At 36.7% G+C, this 23,157-nt stretch overlaps 1 protein-coding gene across 1 annotated transcript; it reads right to left on the reverse strand.

The window, feature by feature from the left end:
• Positions 1-607: 607 nt before the first annotated feature.
• LOC115210698 (T-complex protein 1 subunit delta) lies at positions 608-23,106 on the reverse strand. The gene is made up of 14 exons (XM_029779382.2): positions 22,899-23,106; positions 18,249-18,301; positions 17,057-17,146; positions 16,626-16,734; positions 15,008-15,150; positions 14,164-14,285; positions 12,498-12,633; positions 12,267-12,406; positions 10,656-10,752; positions 9,377-9,484; positions 7,810-7,940; positions 3,466-3,700; positions 3,232-3,345; positions 608-817 (listed from the first exon to the last, which is right to left on the reverse strand). The coding sequence occupies exons 1-14, from the start codon at positions 22,996-22,998 to the stop codon at positions 800-802; spliced, it is 1,596 nt and encodes a 531-aa protein (XP_029635242.1). The 5' UTR covers positions 22,999-23,106; the 3' UTR covers positions 608-799.
• Between the last annotated feature and the right edge of the window lie 51 nt (positions 23,107-23,157).

Here is a 23,157-nt window from a genome sequence, read left to right on the forward strand (position 1 = left end):
AGAATAATTTGGCTGCTATTTTTTGCAGCCCAAGTGACAATGAAGATCCTGTATTGGTTAATAATTGAAATTAACTAGCCTATCTTATCCCAGACGATGCATCCAAACTACATTGTTATGTGTTGTTTCATTTTTGAGATGGCATGATGAACTTTGAGAATAATTTGGCTGCTATTTTTTGCAGCCCAAGTGACAATGAAGATCCTGTATTGGTTAATAATTGAATTTAACTAGTCATGTCTTTGTTGGTTAAAGAAACTAACAACATAAGCACATACATCAACAGCCTACCCTAACTGCTGAGTCTCACCAGCCAATGTGTTGGCACCACGTAAAAAGCATTCATGTCGATATCATGTTATAAGCACCTGTGCTGGTGCTATGTAAAAAGCATCCAGTACACTGTAAAGCAGTTGGCATTAGGAAGGGCATCCAGTCATAGAAGCCATGCCAAAACAGACAACTGGAGCCTGGTGCAGCTCTCCAGCTGGCCAATTCCTGTCAAACTGTCCAACCCATGCAAGCAAGAAAACAAACATTAAATGATGAGGGTGAAGATGAACACACATGTACCTCAATTTATGTATAGAAATAAAGGAAACCAAGATTGAATACTGAATAAGTTTATTTAGAATAATGAAATACAAATTGAAAATGCAAATATCTTAAATGTAAGCCAACAAAGGACTGAGAATATCCATTTGTGAGAGTGACAACAATAGCAACGGTGATAATAGCAATAATGGCTGTAGGCTGTCCTGGTTACACGGGGACATCAGGTGTGGTGAAACTGATTCTTTCAACGAATGCAGGTAAGCTAAAAGAGAGAGAGAGAAGAGAATATAACAAACGTACAAGACATAGTTTAACACATAATGCTAACGACCAAATTGACTTACCACTGCATTCTATATTTAATTTAAATTCAGGGGATTGTCTTCCGTCTTCAATGGAATTCACTATTTACATACTGTCTGGGATACAAATGAGTGAAAGTCTGAGTTCCTACAAGAACTATAGCTTTAACCTAGTAAAGCCATTATTTGGTTATTGAAATAGAAATAATTATCAAGGTCTGCCTTGATAATTATAAGTTAGAACTGTTGCGTATGGTTTGTATCCAGTGTCAGTCAATTATTTCTATTTCAATAACCAAATAATGGCTTTACTAGGTGAAAGCTATAGTTCTTGTAGGAACTCAGACTTTCACTTTGTCTTGATAAGTGACCAACTGTAGATTAACACTTTCCAACATTCCACTGGGGGTTTCGCTACTCTCCACAATTATTTCCACTTTAATTTAAATTGAGATTATTATTATTTTTTTTTACTAATATTATTTTAAATGCACCATCATCATTTGCATCAGATTTATACTTTGGATACAGTCATGAGGGTAGACACAAGAATAATCAAAACCAAATCACCTGAATAACACAACAGTTCTTACAATGTCATCTAGCTACGGTGTGGTGTCCTTCTTCAACCCAATGAACCAAATAAGCAAATGTGTGGAAGTGCAAAGTGATCTATTCACTCATTATTGTCAGTCATTGTAAAAAAAATATTAATTTTTCACGTAATAGGTTTTACAGAAGTGGACATTCGAAACCCAAGGACAAGTAATAATGTTTTCTATCACTAAATCAAGTGATTTAGATCCCACTTTGCTATTTAGTTACTATCCTTTGGTTACAACTGCTCCCAACATTACTTACTTCACCTAGGTTAACAGAAACTATCAGTTATATCCAGCGAACTGAATAATTACTAGACTTCTTTTCAAAAGTGCTCTTACATATGTGCATCAAGCATATATAAAACTGTGGCCTTTTCCTTTGAGTATTTAATACATGCACAGAATCACATATCTAGCAAGCCCATTGCCGAGTGACACTGATTTCATGCCCTCTTTTACTAACCACTACTACTACTTGAGTTTTTGCTATACTGATTTTTATGCCTTTGGACCACACTTCCAGATTTGGAAGTCTTTCCGCAACACTGATAAATTCTGCTATGAGAACCAAATCATCAGCATATAAAAGCTCTCAAGGACAGCAGACCTGAACTTTGGTAACTGCTTCAGATTATCCTACTAAATTAACTCGCTATTATTTAGGCAGACTGAATGAAGTAGAACACCTCACTCAACTCCTGTAACAGTTTTCAAACCTATACTCCAATTATGTCTTACTTCACAATGACCTGTCAGTGGTTGTGATTTAATTATCCATCTTTCAACCATAGCCATGTTGTCTATCTATTTCACATATACAGAGAAATAATAAAAATTTGATACAAGTGTAGAACGAAAACCAACTAGTTGCTGAGCAATCACTATTTAACAGTTATGTATCAGAGTTTTTCTTTTTCAAAGACCATTGGCATAAAAGAGTTATTTGAATTTTTAAAATTTAGTTTATATCACAATTAGGGAAAAATAGCACTACAGGTTCCTAATGGTTCAATCACTGACTCCCCAGATTTCTGATGGCAGGAGAGACAAGGGAGTGTCTATAGCTCAGTGTAGAACAAATATCACAAGCAGCTTCATTAAAAAAAACACTGCCTTTTCGGTTATTACACTGGTGTCTACATCCATTGGCAATATACACTGGTAACAGATACAGGACACATTGTATATTGGTTTCAAATTTTGGAACAAGGCAGGCAATTTCATGGGAAACCCCAGCACTCATCTGGTACTTATTTTATCAACTCCAAAAGGATGAAAGGCAAAGCCAACCCCAGTGGCATTTGAACCCAGAATGTAAAGTCAGAAGAAATGCCACTAAGCATTTTGTCTAGTGTGCTAATGATTCTATTGGTGCACTTCCTTAGGATACACATATTGGTGAAACTAAGGCCATAGAATAAGATAATTGCTTGTGGTGGCACAAAGTGGGATTGAACCTGACATCACATGGTTAACCATAGCACAGCCATGCCTGCACATACCTATGATTTTACCTGCACACTAGAAATAATACTAGAAACAAACTTTGTAGCACCAATACAGACTATACAATAGTTGAACCAAAACAGTAAGAAAATAAAGAATAGAAGAAACATTTATTAGTCAGACTGGATCTGTGACAGAACTACAGATGGCACTCTTCCAATGGAGAATAATTTTAGATGACAAATGCATACAAACCAATTAATTCACTTTATAAGTAAACAAACCAAACTGAAGAATAATCAAAAAGTTAAGAGTTTTACACTTACCACATCATCAATTTTCATGATACTTCGGACAGTTTCAGTTGACAAATATATAGCACTTGTGGAGACTAGTAAAGGCTGGACAACATTTTCTTCCAAAATATTAGTTATAGCACCCTGGAAAATATTAAGCAAAACATTAATTTGATATATTTGAAAAATAGACAAAGCCAAATCTACTGTGAGTGAAGATTCCTTTAGCTATCAAATAAACTGATGCATGTAAAAGAAACTTACCTTCCTCACGTTTATGCCAGCATCTCGTTCACCTTTGGCATATCGGTTTCTAAGTTCAGTGACTGTAGCGACAGGATTTAGGCCAGCATTCTCAGCCAGAGTGTAAGGTATGACCTCCAGGGCTTCAGAAAATGCTCGGAAACAATATTGTTCCATGCCAGTTTGGTTACTAGCCATCTGCATCAGACGGAGTGCCATGTAGATTTCTGGAGCACCACCACCAGCTACCACGGCTCTGCAAAAGAAAGGAAAAGTGAGCATCTGCTGTTTAAAGTAAATTAAAGACTTGCAAAAGTACCCTTCAATGTTTGAGACTAGTTTCATAAACTATTTGCAACTTTACTTTATTATTTATTTATGCGCCCTTTTCAAGCCTACCCAGTTTCTGTGGCGTATGTGTTCACCCCAGCTGGACGGGATGCCAGTCCATCGCAGCGTTACCCAAGAAACAGGAAGAGTGAGAGAAAGTTGGAGCGAAAGAGTACAACAGGGGTCACCACCACCCCCTGCCAGAGCCTCATAGAGCTTTTAGGTGTTTTCGCTCAATAAACACACACAACACCCGGTCTAGGAATCAAAACCGCAATCCTCCGACCACGAGTCCGCTGCCCTAACCACTGGGCCATTGCGCCTCCACTTTTCTAAAAACTTTGGAAGAGATATTTAAACACCATGGCTTAAAATCTACCAGGTGTTATGCTTGATGCAATTTTACTTGATGATCTGAAAGACATACATCATCTCGAAAGAGTCCAGAAGCTGGCTACCCTCATGGTTCTTGGTCTCAAGCATTTGTCTTATGAAGGCTGAAGACGCTCGACCTTTATTTGTAGTTTGTCATCTTTCTGTTTTTTTTATATAGATTTTAATGCAGAGAATTAGTTCTTACAATTATTGCAGGTACTCTCAGAGTTGTAAAAGTAGATGTGGAGAGGGTGGAGACAGGAAGGGAGCTCTAGCTCTGAAATCACCAGAGAGAGAGAGAGAGAGAGAAAGGGGAATGATGTTTGATGTAAAGGTTTGAGATGGGAGAGCATAACTGACAAAAAGAGAAACATATATGTGAATTAGTTGGGTGTACATAATAGATGCTGCAGGAACAAGAATAGTTGTGTAAAGGTTTGAGATGGGAGAGCATAACTGACAAAAAGAGAAACATATATGTGAATTAGTTGGGTGTACATAATAGATGCTGCAGGAACAAGAATAGTGTATCTGAAGTTATTAGTAGCACTAATTATGAGGCAGCGAGCTGGCAGAAACGTTAGCACGCCAGGCAAAATGCTTAGCGGTATTTCGTCTGCCGCTACATTCTGAGTTCAAATTCCGCCAGGTCAACTTTGCCTTTCATCCTTTCAGGGTCAATAAATTAAGGACCAGTTACGCACTGGGGTCGATGTAATCGACTTAATCCGTTTGGCTATCCTTGTTTTTCCCCTCTGTGTTTAGCCTCTTGTGGGTTATAAAGAAATAGGTAATTAGTAGCACTGAGTAAAGGTTTGCAATTAGGTAGATAAGGTTTAGTTTAGTCTGTGTTTGCATGTGTGCACAAAACAGCTGCTCCTATCCAGTATAAGGTACACTGTAGCTGTGTGTGGTTTCAGTAGTAATTCAGAGCTTAGTGTTTAGCTCTGAAAAAAGTGCCTAGCCTTTTGAATGCACTTTTGGGCCGATATAGCTATGTGACAACCAGAATGATTAGTATACAATGTAAGTTTGAGGGTGTTATCTCTGTCATTCATAAACAAGGCTAAGTAGTACTGTGAGGTTGTTTCTTTGATCTTTAGTGAAATGGTTTGGGTACTGTTAAAAGCAATTAGGCTGTCATGTCCTAATCAAGGATGTTTTCAATGTCTTTACTTATTAAAGTAGGCATTTCAGTGAAAGCTTATCTAGGAGTGGAAGCTGACATCATCTAGAAAGGAGTGTTTGGTTTAATCCTTTCATTACAAACCCAGCTGAAACCAGCTCTGGCTCTGGCTCTGAGTACAAATGTCTTGTTTTTATAAGTTTTGAATTAAAATCTTCCACCAAACCATAGTCACAATTTATGTTCTTAACACTAGCCGAATGATAACTAAGTTATTTTACTAAATTCTTTGTTATATTTAAAGTAATTCAAAGAAACACAGAGCATCTCAAAATAAATACGGTAACGAAAGGGTTAACCCTTTCATTACCAACCTGGCTGAAACCGGCTCTGGCTCTTCAGTATATAAATGTCTTGTTTTCATAAGTTTTGAATTAAAATTTTCCACCAAATCTTAGTTATAATTGATGTTCCTAACACTAAGCTGAATGATAACTAAGTTATTTTACTAAATTTTTTATTTGTTATATTTAAAATAATTGGAAGAAACACAGAACATCTCAAAATAAATACAGTAATGGTGGAAGATTTGAATTCAAAACTTACGAAAACAAGATTTTTATACTAAAGAGCCAGAGCATCTCAAAATAAATACAGTAACGAAAGGGTTAAAGTGAAAGGAAGTAGGTAGGTCCTTTAAGTAAGCAAGAGAGTGTGAGGAGTCATAAATAGGAAACTACTTGAGTGTGATATATGACCTGTTTTAGTGTTATATGCCTAAACCAGTATACATTGAAACTATCTGTGGAAAAGGTAATTGTTCAGCCCTTTTGAGACCAACCCACCTGAAACTGCCTTTGGTTCTCCAACACAAATTCCCCGTTTTTCAAGTAAAATTCCATCAAAATTTTATGTTATGATCTCTGCACCAGCTTAATAACAACAAAGTTATTTTACTAAATCCTTCAATACTTTCAATACATACAAGGTCTGATCAATAAGTATCCTGACTTTTGCCATAGTAACGAAGCTAAAACACGCAGAGTAAAGCCACTTGGCAAAAACTGACCTTGAACTCTGCTGTACATGCATACTAGCTGCCTGGAAGGAAGGTGTGTAGCGTGTGATCATTGTATTGACCAAGACAAAGAAAGTTGTCATGGCGATACCTGCTCAGAGGCATATGCAAAGTTGCAAAAAGTGTATGGAGAGGCGCATATGAGCCACACGCAAGTGTATGAATAGTTCAGACGCTTCCAAGATGACCACAAAAATGCTGATGTTGCCAAACGTTCTGGGAGACCCACAACCAGCAAAACTGAGGAAAACATTGCAGATGTGCATGCAGCTGTGAGGGGAAAATCATCAAATCAGCATCCGTGAGTTATCAGAGGATGCGCAGATTAGTTACGGTTCAGTTCAGTCCATTATCAATGAAGATTTGGGTACAATAAGCGTGTCTGCCAAAACTGACTTCAGCTGACCAAAACGACACTCGGGTTTCAGTTGCACAAGATCTTCTTGATTATGTTGAGAGTAACAAAAGCTTTTTTAAAACTTTGTGTAGGCCTCTGAGGTATCGCCAAGCTTTTGGCAAAATTAGAGGCAGATTCTCTGCTCAACTCTGTCATGGTCAATGCAACAATCCAACACTATACACCTTCCTTTCAAGCATAGCTGTAAACAGCAGAAATAAACTAGAATTCTTAAACTTAGTATGCATGTACAGCAGAGTTCAAGAGAAATCTGTACCAAATGGCTTTATTCTGTGCTTTAGCTTCATTATCATAGCAACAGTCCGGATACTTACTGATCAAACCATGTACACACATATATACACACTCAAGTCCATGTACAGAAAGTTATAGTGGAAGTCGTGAATGTCAGATATTGAAAAGAGTAGAGATAGTTAACTCTCTTCCTGTACTCACCCACCTTTACCAATTCCCTTATCACATAAAAAAAAAAAAAACTACATGCATAATTTATTAGATAAAATTAATGGTTTTATATTAAACTAGCAGTATTGCCTGGCGTTGCTTGGGTTTGTTTTGACCCTTTAGAATTGGAATTTTTGAAAAGCAAAAATTTTGCATTATGTAGTTTGTTATTCTCTCTAAGTGAACATTTTTCTGGTTGAAATACACCAAAAAATGGCGACACAACAGTAAAAAAATCGTAAAAAATAGGGATTTTCATAGAAAAAAAAGCATCTTTTTGATGTAAATAATTTTTGGTGTTAACATGGTCCGATTTGAATTTTTTCTTCTAAGAAAGGAAGAGCAAGCCTTCTTCTATCATACTCTCAATTTTGGTCAACTTGCGCCGCAGGGTCTCAGAGAAGATAGTGTTAGTTGAAGGCTACCAAACCTGCCATACACAGACAACTTCAGCTTTATATATATAGAGAGATTACTATCAGTGTAATTAAAAATCACCCCAAAACAGTTGCTACAGTGGAACCCCCAAATTTTCTCTAGGATGAGAATTGCAATTAAGGAGCCTGTAAAATTAGAGAAAAGAGAGCAACTTACTTTTTCTTTACCAAGCAGCGAATGACACAGAGAGCATCATGTATAGATCGGTCGGCTTCTTCCAGAACCAATTTATTGGAACCCCGAATTAAAACAGATACAGTTTTACCTTGATTAGCAATTCCAGTTATCTAAAGGAAGAAGAAATGTAAGGGTTTGAAATAGGTGACAGAGAAATCAAATTCATTTGGCTTACATAGAACACATGTAACATAGGCACAAGATCACAAATGTTGGGATGGGATGTAGTAAATTATGCAGATCATGCTGCTTCGTAGTATTTATTCTATCGGTCTTTTTTGCCAAAACTGCTAACTTACTGGGACATAAATACATCAACACCGGTTGTCAAATGGTGATGGACACACACACACATATATATGACGGGCTTCTTTCAGTTTCCAAATCCATTCACAAGACCTTGGTCGACCTGAGACTACAGTAGAAGACACTTGCCCAAGGTGCCATGCAGTGGGACTGAACCCGAAACCATGTGATTGGGAAGCAAGCTTCTTACCACACAGCCATGGTTATAAAAGAGCATCATTGTCATACAAGCGAAGTTGTTGGTTTCCAGTTTTCTGCTGAAAATCTACCTAAAAAAAAAATTTTATCTGACCCATGCTAGGATGGAAAAGCTAACGTTTAGTGGTAAGCACTCATATCCATGGTCTCAGAATAAAAATAAACCAATTATGTGGTTATTTACATTTAATGGATATTTGTTCCTCTCTTGTTTGTTGTTGACACAGCATTTCATCTGATATACCCTCCAGCCTTCATCAGGTGTCTTGGGGAAATTTTGAAACTGCGTTCTCATTAAGGTATTTTTCAGTGTTATTATTATTATCATTATTCAGGTCACTGCCAGGAATTGAACTCAGAATCTTGGGGTTAGTAGCCCACGCTCTTAATATGGCATAGTGGTTAAGAGTGCGGGCTACTAACCCCAAGATTCCAAGTTTAATTCCAGGCAGTGACCTGAATAATAATATAACATCAAAAAATACCTTAGGAATGAGAACCCAGGTTCAAAATTTCCCAAAGACACCTGATGAAGGCTGGAGGGTATATCAGCCGAAACGCTAAGAATAAAAAGAGGACAAATATCCGTCAAATGTAAATAATTCCTCATCTCCTAAATATAGAACTGTAATTATGTGGTTCAATTAATTTTAAATATAATTAAGTGTTACAAGTGGGATTTAGTAAAGTAACTAAATTTTTATTTGGAACACAATTTATAGCAAACTTTCACTGAAATCTCACATTATCTTTCATTTAATAATGAGATTTACTTTATAACAAACACGACATAAATAGGATTAAGCAAGTTGGATATAAGTCTTTTCCTTAATTTCGTTTGCTGTCTCTTCAGCCTAGAAACCTTTTATAGTTCTAGAGTAATGAACAAAATATGTGCAAACATAAGTTGGATGGTTTAGTAACTTATAAATATCAAATAGAACTGATACAACTAATGGTTAACAAAACTAGTCTAAATTTCCTAGACATTCTTCAAATGAAATATTACCGAAGTTAAAAGTCATGAAATCTGTTACATTACCTTGACAATTTTGCCACCACCGCTATCCACTTCCTCAACCAATTCAGCAGATCCGAGACTTTCAGCAACAAAATGGTCAAGACTGGCAATTGGACGGCAACCTAAACTCTGCAATGCAAAAAATATTAACTCCATGTAGTAAAACCACAATTAAACTTTTCAAAACAGTACAATACCAGAGGGTTAAGAAAGTGCTCTTTTTATTTCATATTGTTTTACAGGTATTTTCCAATGCCTAGGGTTTCTAAAGTCTCGAGTAGATTAACATTCTCTTGATAAGAACTTTGGTCATAGTGGACTATCTCACAGTTAGTACCTACCTACTATCAGTGCTACTGTTATATAGATCAAAGTGGTGCCTAAGTATATGAAAATTGTGACTATCCGTGTAGAAAAATAGCCTACCCAGAAGCGAAGTTTAATACACACATTAGTTATGGTAAGGACTAATAACAGAAATGTTATATGTATGCACATAGAGAAAGTAAAAGTGGAATTATTAGATGTCAGAGATTGTAGATACAGCTATTGGGATTTAAGTCCAGCCACTGATACATGCAGCACTAGTGATAGTTACAATCATCTACTGATCTCTCAGTTGTATGGCACCTACTGATGCATATTTTATTAATGATCACATGACCAAAACCCAAAACAACAATGCCCTTTTATTGTCTCAATTGCCTTTGAAAAATACAATGATTTATTAGAGAGTTACAAAAAGAAAAAAAAAAAACTGATATTCATGCCTTTCCTAATAGCATTAAGGAGCATAACTAAACAAGTATAGTGGAATCAAATTGGGCACAGAAATTGGCTTGCAGACTAGGTTGGTCACCGCTTTCTTGAAATTGCTTACCACTTTCATGTATGCAACATTATTTTAGACTCTAGGATATCTAAAAGAGAATGATCCGATCACATACAAATGCACTAAATATAATTGCCATCACAGCTTTGAAAACGTGAATTTTCACAGATCTAACTGCTTCAAGAAATGTTCTTTGAAGAAATTATTTAAATATCATTTAGGAATAGTATCCAATTTTTCCTTTTAATTTTTTTTTTTTTTTTTTTTCATTATGGCTGGGTTTCAACCCAATTTCAGTTGTTTTTTTGGAGCTTGACTTAAATGAGAATTCTCAGTAATTAATTCACACAACCACTAATCTAAACCAAGAAAAAAAAAATAAAAAACCCCCAAAGTCATGAAGTTACTGCTCTGCCCCATTGAAATATATAAGCCAAGTAAGGATGGAAAGAAAAAACAAAACTCTACCTTGCAGACAAATTCAATGCCTTCTCTTTCGATATCTTTGATGACCATAATCTTCATTTTGGCCAAGAAATGTAAAGCAAGGTCACTGACCGCATCCCTGAAACAACCAATACAAACAGCATGTGTAGATTTTGATGGTCAGTTTTGTGAAGAAAACAAAAATAACTAAAACCCAAATATAGCACTGGTACTTATTTAATCAATTCCCAAACAAATGAAAGTCTAAGGTCATTGAGATAATGGGGTAGATGTCAACGAGTAGCTAAGTACCAGGCTATCCTCTAGCACTTAGTCTTACAGACACTGATCTGCCTAGTCAGTGATATTCTTGACTACACTACTTCAATATATTCTAGTAAGTGGTATACTATATCACAGTAACACAATATATTTGTTATGTGAAGACAGTTTCTATATACTTTCTGTTCAGTAAACTATTAAGAAACTTCTGGCTTCAATTTGAACGGAGGAAATATGCTGTGCTTAAGAAGACTCGGCAAGCCAAGCGAGACCATAATCTCGTGGCCTATGCCAGGTGTAACCAGCCCACTTATGCGTACCTTTCCTTCATTGGACACCAAACTCTACTTGCGAAGACCTGTTGAGACAAGTGAAATCGAAATCAAATTCGATGACTGGTATCCGTGCTAGTGGAGCGCTAAGAGCACCATCCGAGCGTGATCATTGCCAGAGCAGCTAACTGGCTTCTGTGCCGGTGGCACATAAAAAGCACCATTCGAGCGTGATCGTTAGCAGCGTCACCTTACTGGCACCTATGCCGGTGGCACATGAAAAATATTCAAGCGAGGTCGTTGCCAGTGCTGCTGGAATGGCTCCTGTGCAGGTGGCACGTAAAAAACACCATTTGACTGTGGCCATTGCTTGTATTGCCTGACTGGCCTTCGTGCCAGTGGCATGTAAAAGCACCCACTACACTCTCGGAGTGGTTGGCGTTAGGAAGGGTATCCAACTGTAGAAACTCTGCCAGATCAGATTGGAGTCTGGTGCAGCCATCTGGTTCACCAGTTCTCAGTCAAATCATCCAACCCATGCTAGCATGGAAAGCGGATGTTAAATGATGATGATGATCTGTAATTGATAACCTGTATTCTTCTATTACCTATATCTTGTGTGTTTCTAGAGTATAGTGAAATAACCAAAGCTGGCCTTTAAAACAGAAAAATAAATAAATAAATACAAAAACCGAATAAATTATTTCAAAGGAGGGGAGATACGCATATGATAGTATAATTCAAGGGAGATAACTTATATAGGCTAATTTTAATTCAGACGGTCCCTTTCACCTAGCATAACTGCATACTATATTCTTTGTTTTTCTTGTAGGCTACATTATTATACTCACGTTGGACATTTTTATTAGTTATTTCTTGAGCTGCTAACTTACTTTTAATATAAAGTAATGTTTTCTGCAATAGCTAAGGCACTTTTCTAATACAATACTAGATTGTTTTAAATGCTTTAATGCACTTAATACATTTCCCCTTGAATATATGCTGTTGAAATTAGGATGCATTGAATATGCTCATGTATCTTTTAAGCCATCAAATATGGGTCAATATAAAGTGTGAAAGGAGAAAACAAACAACTAACCTTAAAATAGATTTTTGAATGAGTAATACAGTACAGCCAGCTTTTTTGATCTGTTTGACAATATTGAGAAGATACTGCCTCTCCTCCTTCAAAACACGATCCATCTGAGAATAATCAGAAACAACTACCTGGTTGTCCATCTGAAATGGAAAGGCAAATTAATTTTACTAACTGTTGTGATTAAAAAAAAAACAAAAAAACAAGGAGGGAGGAGTGTAGTAAAATACCTACGTTTGTCTTTGGTGGAGAAATACAGAATTGGATTAGCCCAATTTTGGCCTTTTCAACACGGCTTGGTCCTCCAAATCCAGCTGTCTTTTGGTTGAATACAAGACCATCAATCAATTCAGTGTCATCAACTGTACCACTGTAAGGAGAAGAAAACATTCATTGCATAACATTTCTTGTATGTGAATATGTGTTGGCTTCCATGCCGGTGGCACGCAAAAAGCACCATCCGATCGTGGCCGTTGCCTGCTTTGCCTGGCCTCCGTGCCAGTGGCACGTAAAAAGCACCATCCAATCGTGGCCGTTTGCCAGCCTCGTCTGGCACGTAATAACCACCCACTACATTCATGGAGTGGTTGGCGTTAGGAAGAGCATCCAACTGGAGAAACATTGCCAGATCAGACTGGGCCAGGTGCAGCCTTCTGGCTTCCCAGACCCCAGTTGCACCGTCCAACCCATGTCAGCATGGAAAGCGGATGCTAAACGATGATAACGAAGTGGTGAGAAAGGATCTTCGGATGCTGTGCCTCACTGGAGAAAAAAACAAGACAATGGGAGTTGTGGTGATTTGCTATACTTGAGAAGCTGCATCAAGCCAAGTAAAATCACTGTCATCCATATATACAGGCTTGTCTTTTACAGGTGTCAGTGTTGCAAAAAATGTGCCTGTGTTGGTGGTACATAAAAAGCACCCAGCACACACTGTAAAGTGATTGGCGTTAGTTAGGGCATCCAGCTGTAGAAACCATGCCACAGCAGAGAATTGACAATGGGAGTTGTGGCGATTTGCTATACTTGAGAAGCTGCATCAAGCCAAGTAAAATCACTGTCATCCATATATACAGGCTTGTCTTTTACAGGTGTCAGTGTTGCAAAAAATGTGCCTGTGTTGGTGGTACATAAAAAGCACCCAGCACACACTGTAAAGTGATTGACGTTAGTTAGGGCATCCAGCTGTAGAAACCATGCCACAGCAGAGAATTGGAGTCTGGACAGCTGTCAAACAGACCAATCCATACCAGCTTGGAAAATGGAAGCTAAATGACAATGAATGATATATAAAGGGTATCCAAAAAGTCTCTGATGGGTTTCAGTTTTTAATAACTTCCTTAACTTTACAAATAAATGCATGAAATTTTGATACAATACAAAGGACATAATGGAAATTTATATGCACAAGTCAAATTTTGCTTCCAAACAAATCAGTACTGCAATGACTGGACTCTCTCTGGCACACTTTACACTGTAGATAGTACCGCCAAAATCTGACATTGGCAACACACAAGCTCTCCTACACCTAATCTATTGCCACCACAATGGCTTCTGCTCCTCTGAACTAGTTAGTTGTATACTATGTCTATATAAACCCACATTCCTCTATTCAATCTATACTGTGTCGACCCCATCACATGCTACATCAATCCTTTTTCCAAACTTTCAGGCCATCACATCAAACCATAGCACTGACTTATAGACTTTCAAAGTGAATATAAACCACACTGATCTTCCCCACAGGACATCTAAATGTCAGACACTGCTGCACCCCATGCAATAAAGCCTAAGCACCATAAACTAAAATCGAGAGTATGCCACAGCTGAATTCATGTAGAAGCACACACAAAAATATCTTTCATTGGTTAGTGGTGTTGAGACTAATAAAACTACTTACCCTAATTTCTTAACTATATTGATATCGTTGAGGTCCACATTGTCTGCTACTGAGGGATCAATAACTTTCATCACAGCATCCACAGCAATAGGGGCCAAAATGTTGGAGTATTGAGAAACAACCTAGAGAGAAAATAAAGTTAATGGAAAATATATTCAACAATCAACAAACTTTTCTTTATTTTCAGTCATTAATAAAATGTTGCACATGATAACTTTCTGTTACTAAGCTCCTTGTGACAGTACTTTGTTCTAAGACACAAACTTCATTTTCAAATTAATCTCAGTTAAAGATTTCATGTTAAATTATATACTAGACACCAGTTTGACTATAACAAAAATATTTCTACCAGATTTTTCCTTATTTCAAAATTAACTGAAACAAAGGCAGTGTATTTCAACAAAAATTTGGTGATAAAAGGGTCCAAATAATCATTTAATTCTAACTCCCTGCTTGATTCTCAAAAATCAAAGGAAGAAAAAGGCTGAAAAGTTCATTTAATATAATGAAATGTGTATAGGGCAAACAGGAAGTCTTTTAACAGGAAATTTCTTCTAAAATGAGGCCAAACTTCATTTCTCATACAGAAGAATACTTAGTTCTGGCTTTTTGCTGCCAGCCAAAAGTTGTGGTTAAGTGCAGTTCAAAACTTGGTGACTTGTTGTGACATATGGTGCAGGACTTTTAAGAGTTAATATATTAGTGTTTCGAACAACAAATTTGTGTAAAATATCAATCTAAGCAAGGACATCAGAGGCATCGAATCTAGCCTCAATTCTACAACTGTCACACACACACACACTTTTCATACTAATGAAGAATATTTCTGTAAAATTTAGCTTACTTTTGAATTCAAAGCTGTAGAAGCACTTTTCAATAAAGATTCACGATCAGATAATTCAAGTGGTCTAGAAATTTCCTGTAGGATATCCATACATTTGGCGGCAGCTCTTTGGAAAGATTCAGATATCTGTGTAGGATGAATACCTGATTTGGAAATAAATTTACAGTGAGCAGCAGTTGCAACAAAAACAAAAGTATTTTATGAACTATAAAAATACTAAAAAGTTCTAGTGCAATTAATTAAGTAAGCCAGAAGATTTTAATTAACGAAGACAACAATCTGAATATTAAATAAGGTCAGTGAGGTTAAAAAGCTTGCTTCCCAACCATGTGATCTTGAGAAAGCATCTACTGTTGACGTAGGCTGACCAAAGCCTTCTGAGTAAGTTTGGTAGATAGAAACTGAAAGAAATCTGTTGCAGATGTGTACATGTGCACATGCGTGTACTCTTGTCTGGTCATCCCAAGACGGTTGGAAATGAGCATCATCATCATCAAATGCACAAAGTTGTTCGCTTTCAGTCTTCCATGAAAAGCATCTGGTTATGGGGAAATATTACCTTGTCTGGAAACAGGCGAAGGTTGGTAACCAGAGAGGTATCCAGTTGCAGAAAATCTGCCTCAACAAACCCTGACCCATGCAAGCATGTCTAAGTGGACAGTAAAGGACGATGACAAAGTGGGGAGTGAGTAATCTTTAGCAACAGAGCAACAACTTCAGTCTTACTGGACTCCATCTTGCATTAATGGTTTAACAAGGTTTCACTGATGAAGTTTAATAAGACCAAAATTTTCATAACTGTCATGGTATTGTTAAAGATCAGCCACACACTCTACAACATTCCATTTTAATAAAATTTTTGTTCTCACCACAGCTCTTTTTTAATTAGAATTATTCAAAGCTATTTTCTATGCTCACTGGAGCATCATCTTAACCCTTTAGCAATTAGATTACTCAATCAAATGTAATGCTTATTCATTCACATTGCTTTGAAGTAATCATGTATTACCTCATAGCTTTGAGATTTTGATGATGTGGCTGTTTACTTTTAAAATAAAATTGTAGGGTAGGTGTGAGAGGTTTGATATGGCTGGCTTCAACTTAAAATTGGTAAAATATTTGGGCCAGATATGGCTGGTTTGAATGTTAAAGGGTTAAGGTTCCTTTTTCCATGCTTGTATGGGATGGACGGAATTTCGTTGAGGCAGATTTTCTACAGCAAGATGCCCATCATGTGGTCAACCCTCACTTGTTTCCAAGTAAGATGATATTCCTTAATACCTGATATGTTTTCATGGAAGATTGGAAACAAAGGACACCACTTGCATGGTAAAGACATTTGTTTCCAACTATCAGTGTCACAGCAAGGAGGCAGTAGCACATACACCACACAGACATATATATAAAATGGTTTTCTTTCAGTTTTAGTCTACCAAATCCACCCACAAGCCTCTGGTCATCCTGAGGACCATAGTGGAAAACACTTGTCCAAGGTACCATGCAGAGGGATGAAACCCAGAACCATATGGTTGGGAAGCAAACTTCTTACCGTACAGCCATGTCAGTGTCCTGCTGACATGCTGTTAATGATTAGAGACTAAATAAAATATACAAGTACCTTTCTTAAGTAATTTAGCTGTAGCATCAAGCAAACTTCCAGCAAGAACCACAACGGTTGTGGTGCCATCGCCAGCTTCTACATCTTGGGCTTTAGACAGCTCTACAAGCTACAATGGAAGATGAAAACGACTTAGAACATATGAATCATTAAACACATTCAATTTCATTTTGAAGAAATTTAAGTAAAAGCCAAAGAGAGGGCAATATTATTATTTTAGATTTTCTTGGGACGAGTCATCAACTATTAAGTATCAGAACCACAGCCTTTCTGACTGAAACATAACAATTTATAAAATTCTTATCTTTTAGCAGAGAATTTCTTTCTCAGATACCAATTATGCTTACATTTGTGTAGTTGAAAGACAGAATTCTTGTACAAGTTAGAAAACTAAAAACCAGAAATGAATGTTTGAATATCATGGAGCTTACCATTCTTGCAGCAGGATGAAGAACTTGCATTTGCTTTAAGATAGTAGCCCCATCATTAGTGATAGTGACATCGCCATTACTAGCTTGGATCTGAAATATTTATGAAATGCAAAGTAATGATCAGTACAAACAAAACAAAACGATAAATTTTATAAGTTACTCAAGTCAAAATTGTAGCAATGAAAAGAGACGAGCTATTATACAGAAGCATTTATGGATAACATTTTAGCAAAGAGAACAAACTATTATATACAAAATGTTGTTATAGAAAAAAGTAATCCAATTGCTCCATATCAAGTTGATAATTATGCAAATAAAACAAATAGTTTATATTTGCACAGTTATATTTACTGTTGTTTTAATCTTCCTGATATTGTTTTTATTAAACAGAGTAAGTTTGACTACAGGCTAGCCCATTTAGAGCAGAACTATGTTCTGAGGCATTCCAACTGTGACCATTCCATTCTTTGGTCTGACACTGTATAACTAGAACTGCATTATCAAAATTTGTTTTAGCTTTGAAAATGATAGAATTTGAAGAAACATTTTACTTATTTTTAGCAGGATGAACTACCCCATGGAAGCTCCCAAGATACCTCGTATAACATGCTATTGCAAAATTGGCGACTTTTTTTTTTATCTTCATCAAAACGAGATACTTTACAGGTAAGTCTCTTCTGCTAATGAGTTTTCAAATGTATGTTCAAAATGGAAAAAGACTAATAATTATCACAAAACTGTGCTAATTGTGGACATAAAACACAATATGATGCAGTTGACTCAGGATAAACAGTCAATGTTTTGAGTCCATCAATGGAAAATAAGTTTAATGAATTTAGTAAAAGGATTCATTAATCACTCCTCCATTTACTCAAAGGAAAATAAGCTTGGCACTGCAAAAATCAATGAACCACTGTACTCAGACACGAACTTTTCCATCATTCTACTTTCTCTGGCTGTCTGGACTATACAAATGTACTTTTCTCAGAGAAACAATAAAATACCAATGACAAATATTGCCAGTATCCAACTGAAATCAACTGTTTACTGTCAACAGGAAATTAGACATAATTTTTCTTTTGAATATATGTGTATTAAGTGAACCTACATTGCTTTTCACATGGACTAATTTTGACTGAATAGTACAACTTTTGACAGGTAAGAAATGAATTTAAGTACTTTAGCAACATACCATTTTATCCATGCCACGAGGGCCCAGACTGGTTCTAATGGCATCAACAACAGCTGTAAAATTAAAAGAGAAGTTCAAGTTAAAATTCACATCAATTAAAGGGTATTTTAAAAGACACACTCCAAATGGAAGTGAGAAGTAGTCTCCATGAGCCATGTACTTGTATAGGATCAAGGTGAAGAGATACTCCAGCTACCTCAATAATGGATAATCCTTGTGTTCAGCCTCTTAGTCTGGTTTCGTGCATGCCCCGCCCCTTTCTGCTTCATGGAGACAACCTTTATTTTGAGGAGTCATTGATTGCTTCTGAGTAGAAGGATTATCTCCTCACACTGATTCCATGCAAGGATGTGACTGATGGAGACAACTACTCACATGTACCGTAAATCCTCGAGTATAATCCAAATTTTTTCCCCAAAATTTAAAGGTCAAAATCCCTAGTGCATATTATATATGAGGTTAAAAATGAAAAATATTTTCTAAGCAATGTCCGAGTCTCTATTTGCTGTCCGACAATGTTTATTCAGACGCGAAAATACCTTAAGCTAGGCCTGAAAGCAATGAAGTCATAAAAGAATCATCCATAACTTGCAGTAAGCAATATTTATTGAAATAAAAGTATTCAGAACACAGAATAACATGTAACAAAAACAATTTGCAAACATATTTACATTCCCATACAACAGTTAAGAACATCACCATTATTGTATTACGCATGTGCAGAAGTGTTTGTTCAACTAGGTGCTGCTAGCTTAATTACGCACGACTCCGGTTAGAGAAGGGGTGCATATTATACACAAGGTTTAGATTTTTCAGAAGTACAGCCCCCTAAAAATCCCCTGCGTATTACACAAGGGTGGACTATACTCGAGGATTTACGGTATATTCCATTTTTGGCATGTATTTGTGACTAGATGTCCATCTCACCACCAATCACTTAATCTGCACCATGCTAACCATTATATGAAATAACTTTGGCTTAAGCCTAGATATGTTTTAAAACGGAATATAGTTGCTGTTATTGACACTAAGATCATCAATTTATGACTGTTTTATCTATTCAAACATTAGTTGAATAACAGTTTCTGATGACAATCCTTCATCGATTATATACACAACAGCAGAGAAAACTTTCAATGCTTCTTGCAGACATAATGTATTTTTATAATGGTTTCTACAATTAAACTTCCTAGTGCCACCCACCCACCCACTTTACAACACAGGCTAAAGAGTTCCATCAGTGTTATTACTTTCTTAGCTGGGCTATCTTCACTATAGTTTATGGAGTTCATACTTCCTCCACCTTTCTCTTGATATGTTTTTTCCCTTTAAGGACTGATACTCTTTCTATTTCCAATACCTTTAAATCAAGAACTTCGCTGCAGCCTACAGAGTCAATATTTTCTCAATGCACTAAATTGAGTCACATCTCTTGAAGATCTAAGGAAGGGGTTTTAAAATGAAGGGAGTTTACAGAAGCAATCAATAGCTCCTGAAAATAAAGGCTGTTGTCTCCATGATACAGAGAGAAAGAGAGAGAGGGACGTACACATGAGGCCATACTAAGAGGTTGAGTTCAAAGATTATCCCCATTATGAAAGTATCAGGAGTATCTCTTCAATGATTCCTTCTATCTGATAAATTCATCATCATAAGCCCATTTTCCATACTCACATGAATTGGGCAGGTAATTCTTATTCCGAGTTATTGATCTCCTAGATGGATTGGAGGATGATATCTAGCTTGCATATTTAATTTTTGGCTGGGTTGCTATGGCTAGATTCCCAAGTATACAGGATGTATCTTATTGTGGAACCAGTACTAGAGACAGTATCATGTCCTTGATGTGACTAAGGAACTAAGGAGTCCTCTTGGTCACAGACTATCTGCTTGTTTGCCAACCACTTTACAAAGCATACTATATTTTATCTTGGCTATTCTGTGTTCATATGCTCGTGGTAAGCAGACTGAGAAGAGAGACAGAGAATAACAGAAGGAGCAGGAACAAGAGTATGATTGTTGAATAAAGTGAGGGATAGCAACAGAAGCAATAAGTGGTCTAGGGAAATGAGAGTGATGGAAGTACTGGAAAGGTGATGACAGAGTGTACTGAATACAAATGGATCTATGCTTTGTACATATTTGGACAATTATGTAGAGACAGGCAGTGAAGCCTCAAGCTACCATCTAACTTCAAAAAATACAGGTAGGTTTTTTTTTTTTCACCAACTCTGCAATATTTCCATGTTCCATAACCATACATCACTACAACCAGTTTTCCCTTTGTTGCCAATAGATATAAGTTTCCTGAATGTTCTATTACTTTTGCTCTAGCTACAATACTTTCATTGCAATCTTTTGCCAGGTAGAAAATAGGGGCCAGTGAGGAAGCTTTTAGTACATCTGCTTGAAACAGTAACCAAATCTCCCTCAAATTATATCCTGTTTACAAAAAAGAAAGACACCTGAAACAATGTAGGTCTTTGGTAGCGGAAACATAATAGCTTCAGTAACTAGGCCTGCTCATCGAGAAGACACAAGAGCCGTTCACAGACATCATTTTATAGATAATTTTATTATCAATATTAATAGCTTTTACATAACATTAAGTTCCTTAAGAACAAACCAACATATTTAGATTATGAAGATAGAGCCTAAGAAAAAAGAAGGGGGAGTAGATGGTATATAATTTGCAATAATTTCTTCAGATCTCTAAGAATGTTGGTTAAACTAAAGCGTTACACCATTCAAAGAATCAAAAAAAAATGTGTGTAATAGGTGTAATTGCATATATCGACGACTACCATCTACGGAAGGAAAGAGTGGAGGTACCAATGAAAAACTGCACTTCTCCGATAAAATTCTTCAGATGTTCTAACTAAAGGTATTTCGTAGAGGGGAGGGGGAGATAAGAAACGTTAGCTTGTAAAGGGTTCAAACAATTTGAAATCACGCGTAAGGGCCGAATCTCAGACAAGTTTTAGTAGCGCAAAGTGTGACTGTGTAATTAAGTTCGCTTCGTAACCACGTGGTTACGAGCTCGATCCCAGTGCGTGACACTTTGGGACATGGCTTCTATCATAACTTTGGGCTGATTGATACCTTGATGGCGGAATGCAGTATACTACGAAGCCTATCGTGTGTGCGTGCGTGTGTGTGTATGTGCCTATATGGTTATATATATATATATATATATAGAGAGAGAGAGAGAGATTAATCGTTTGTAGAGGATATAAAAATCAAGGAAAAAACCGAAAAGCCGGTGCCTTATGAACAAAATCCCTCGAGACACTTGTTCAGCACCAAGTTACAAATACTCCCTTGTCACTTTCGCTGTCATAAATGGTACACTTGATACCTGTAATCAACACCGTTACTGTTAAAATAAGGGAAGTTAAATATTCCCTACCCTAGACTAGCACATTAGTTGTGAGTCACTCGTAAAAACGGACTACTACCATTATATTTCTGACAGCGAAGTTGACTGAATAGACATATCTTAAGGGATATGCTAACAAGAAGTAGTGATAGAACAAAGCATGAAGACAAGAGAAGTAGTGACAATAAAAGCCAGAAGACAAGACCTACTCGTCTACCTAATTAAAAAAAAGAAGTTTTATTTGGAATAAATATCCGCTGCACACAAAAAATAAAATAGATTAAAGCTATTGGCATTAATTACTGTTTAGTTATAAATTTTTACATTTCTGACAGAACGAAATAAATTAAATCTGCATGTGGCTCACGGGATGAAAATGAAATAAAATTATGAGTGCGGGCACATGGTGATCTAGTTTAGTAGTCACTACGGTTCGCATAAATTAGCGAAGCATTACTTCATCTTTATGTGACTAACAAACATCACCGAATCTCCTAAATGTCTTCAATTTTTGACTAGAATCAAACCTTAGACCAAATGAGTAAATGTTTACATTAAAAATATATATTTGTCAAGAGATTCCACATAAACCGTCGCAAGATTGATCGTAGTGTGTAACGGTGGAAAGGATGGAACAGCGTAACGTAGAATGACAATGGTTTATGTCCTTGTTTTAGCATGAGTTGGTTAAATATACGAGCTATTTAAATTGCAGAACATTAGGCGATCTTTCGTCTCTAGTAGACCTTTCCGTCGATTTCCGTAAAAATTTTTTTTTTACATATGGGCTTGCGGGAACTTTTGAAGTAATATACATACATATACACATACACCGAGTAAAAAATTTCAGTTATCTCTTTCTTTAACACACACTAACAGAAGCACTTCACTTACACAACATACTGTCTGTCTCCCACACCCCATCAACACACACACACACATGTACATCAATGCTTCCCCTGGACGGTAACTTCAAAAGAACTTCCCTCGTCATACAATCGCTTTTCTCTTAGTCTCTTTCGCTCTCATTACTTCAAAAGTTCCCGCAAGCCCATATGTAAAAAAAAAAATATTTTTTTACGGAAATCGACGGAAAGGTCTAACATTAATGGGATAACATATTTGTTTTCCCCAAAATGACTGACAAAATCCAGATATATATAACCAAACAACGAACGATTCCTTGTGGGTTTGTTAAAGGAGGAAGCCATTATGATGAAGCACGTTTTCTTCCTCGACGAAAACGGAGCAACAGAAAATTTTAGATTTACCTTTCGCTGCATTAATATTACTGAAGCGTATCTGTGTCGGTTTATCGCGATCTTCATATTCCGACTTTTTACCCTTCTTTGCTTCAACAGGTTCAGGCATTTTGATGGAGTCTTTTTTCGTCCTTAATTAGCCAATATAGACCGGTTTTAGCAGAAGCCGCTGAAGCTTCTAGATGAATCACAATTATCGCTCTTGAATCTCACTCCCTCGCCCCACCATTCCCACTTCTTCAAATCTCGATGCTCTGAGATGACGGTT

Source organism: Octopus sinensis, linkage group LG4, assembly GCF_006345805.1.
Source record: "Octopus sinensis linkage group LG4, ASM634580v1, whole genome shotgun sequence".
In the NCBI taxonomy this organism is placed as follows: Eukaryota; Metazoa; Mollusca; class Cephalopoda; order Octopoda; family Octopodidae; genus Octopus; species Octopus sinensis.

Coding starts and splice junctions, on each gene's coding strand:
- LOC115210698 (XM_029779382.2), bottom strand. CDS start 22,998: ATGCCTGAACCTGTTGAAGCAAAGAAGGGTAAAAAGTCGGAATATGAA. Junction 15,151..16,625: donor AGCTAAATTACTTAAGAAAG/GTACTTGTATAT, acceptor TTTCCAAATCAG/GTATTCATCCTACACAGATA. Junction 12,634..14,163: donor AATATAGTTAAGAAATTAGG/GTAAGTAGTTTT, acceptor TTCTCCTTACAG/TGGTACAGTTGATGACACTG.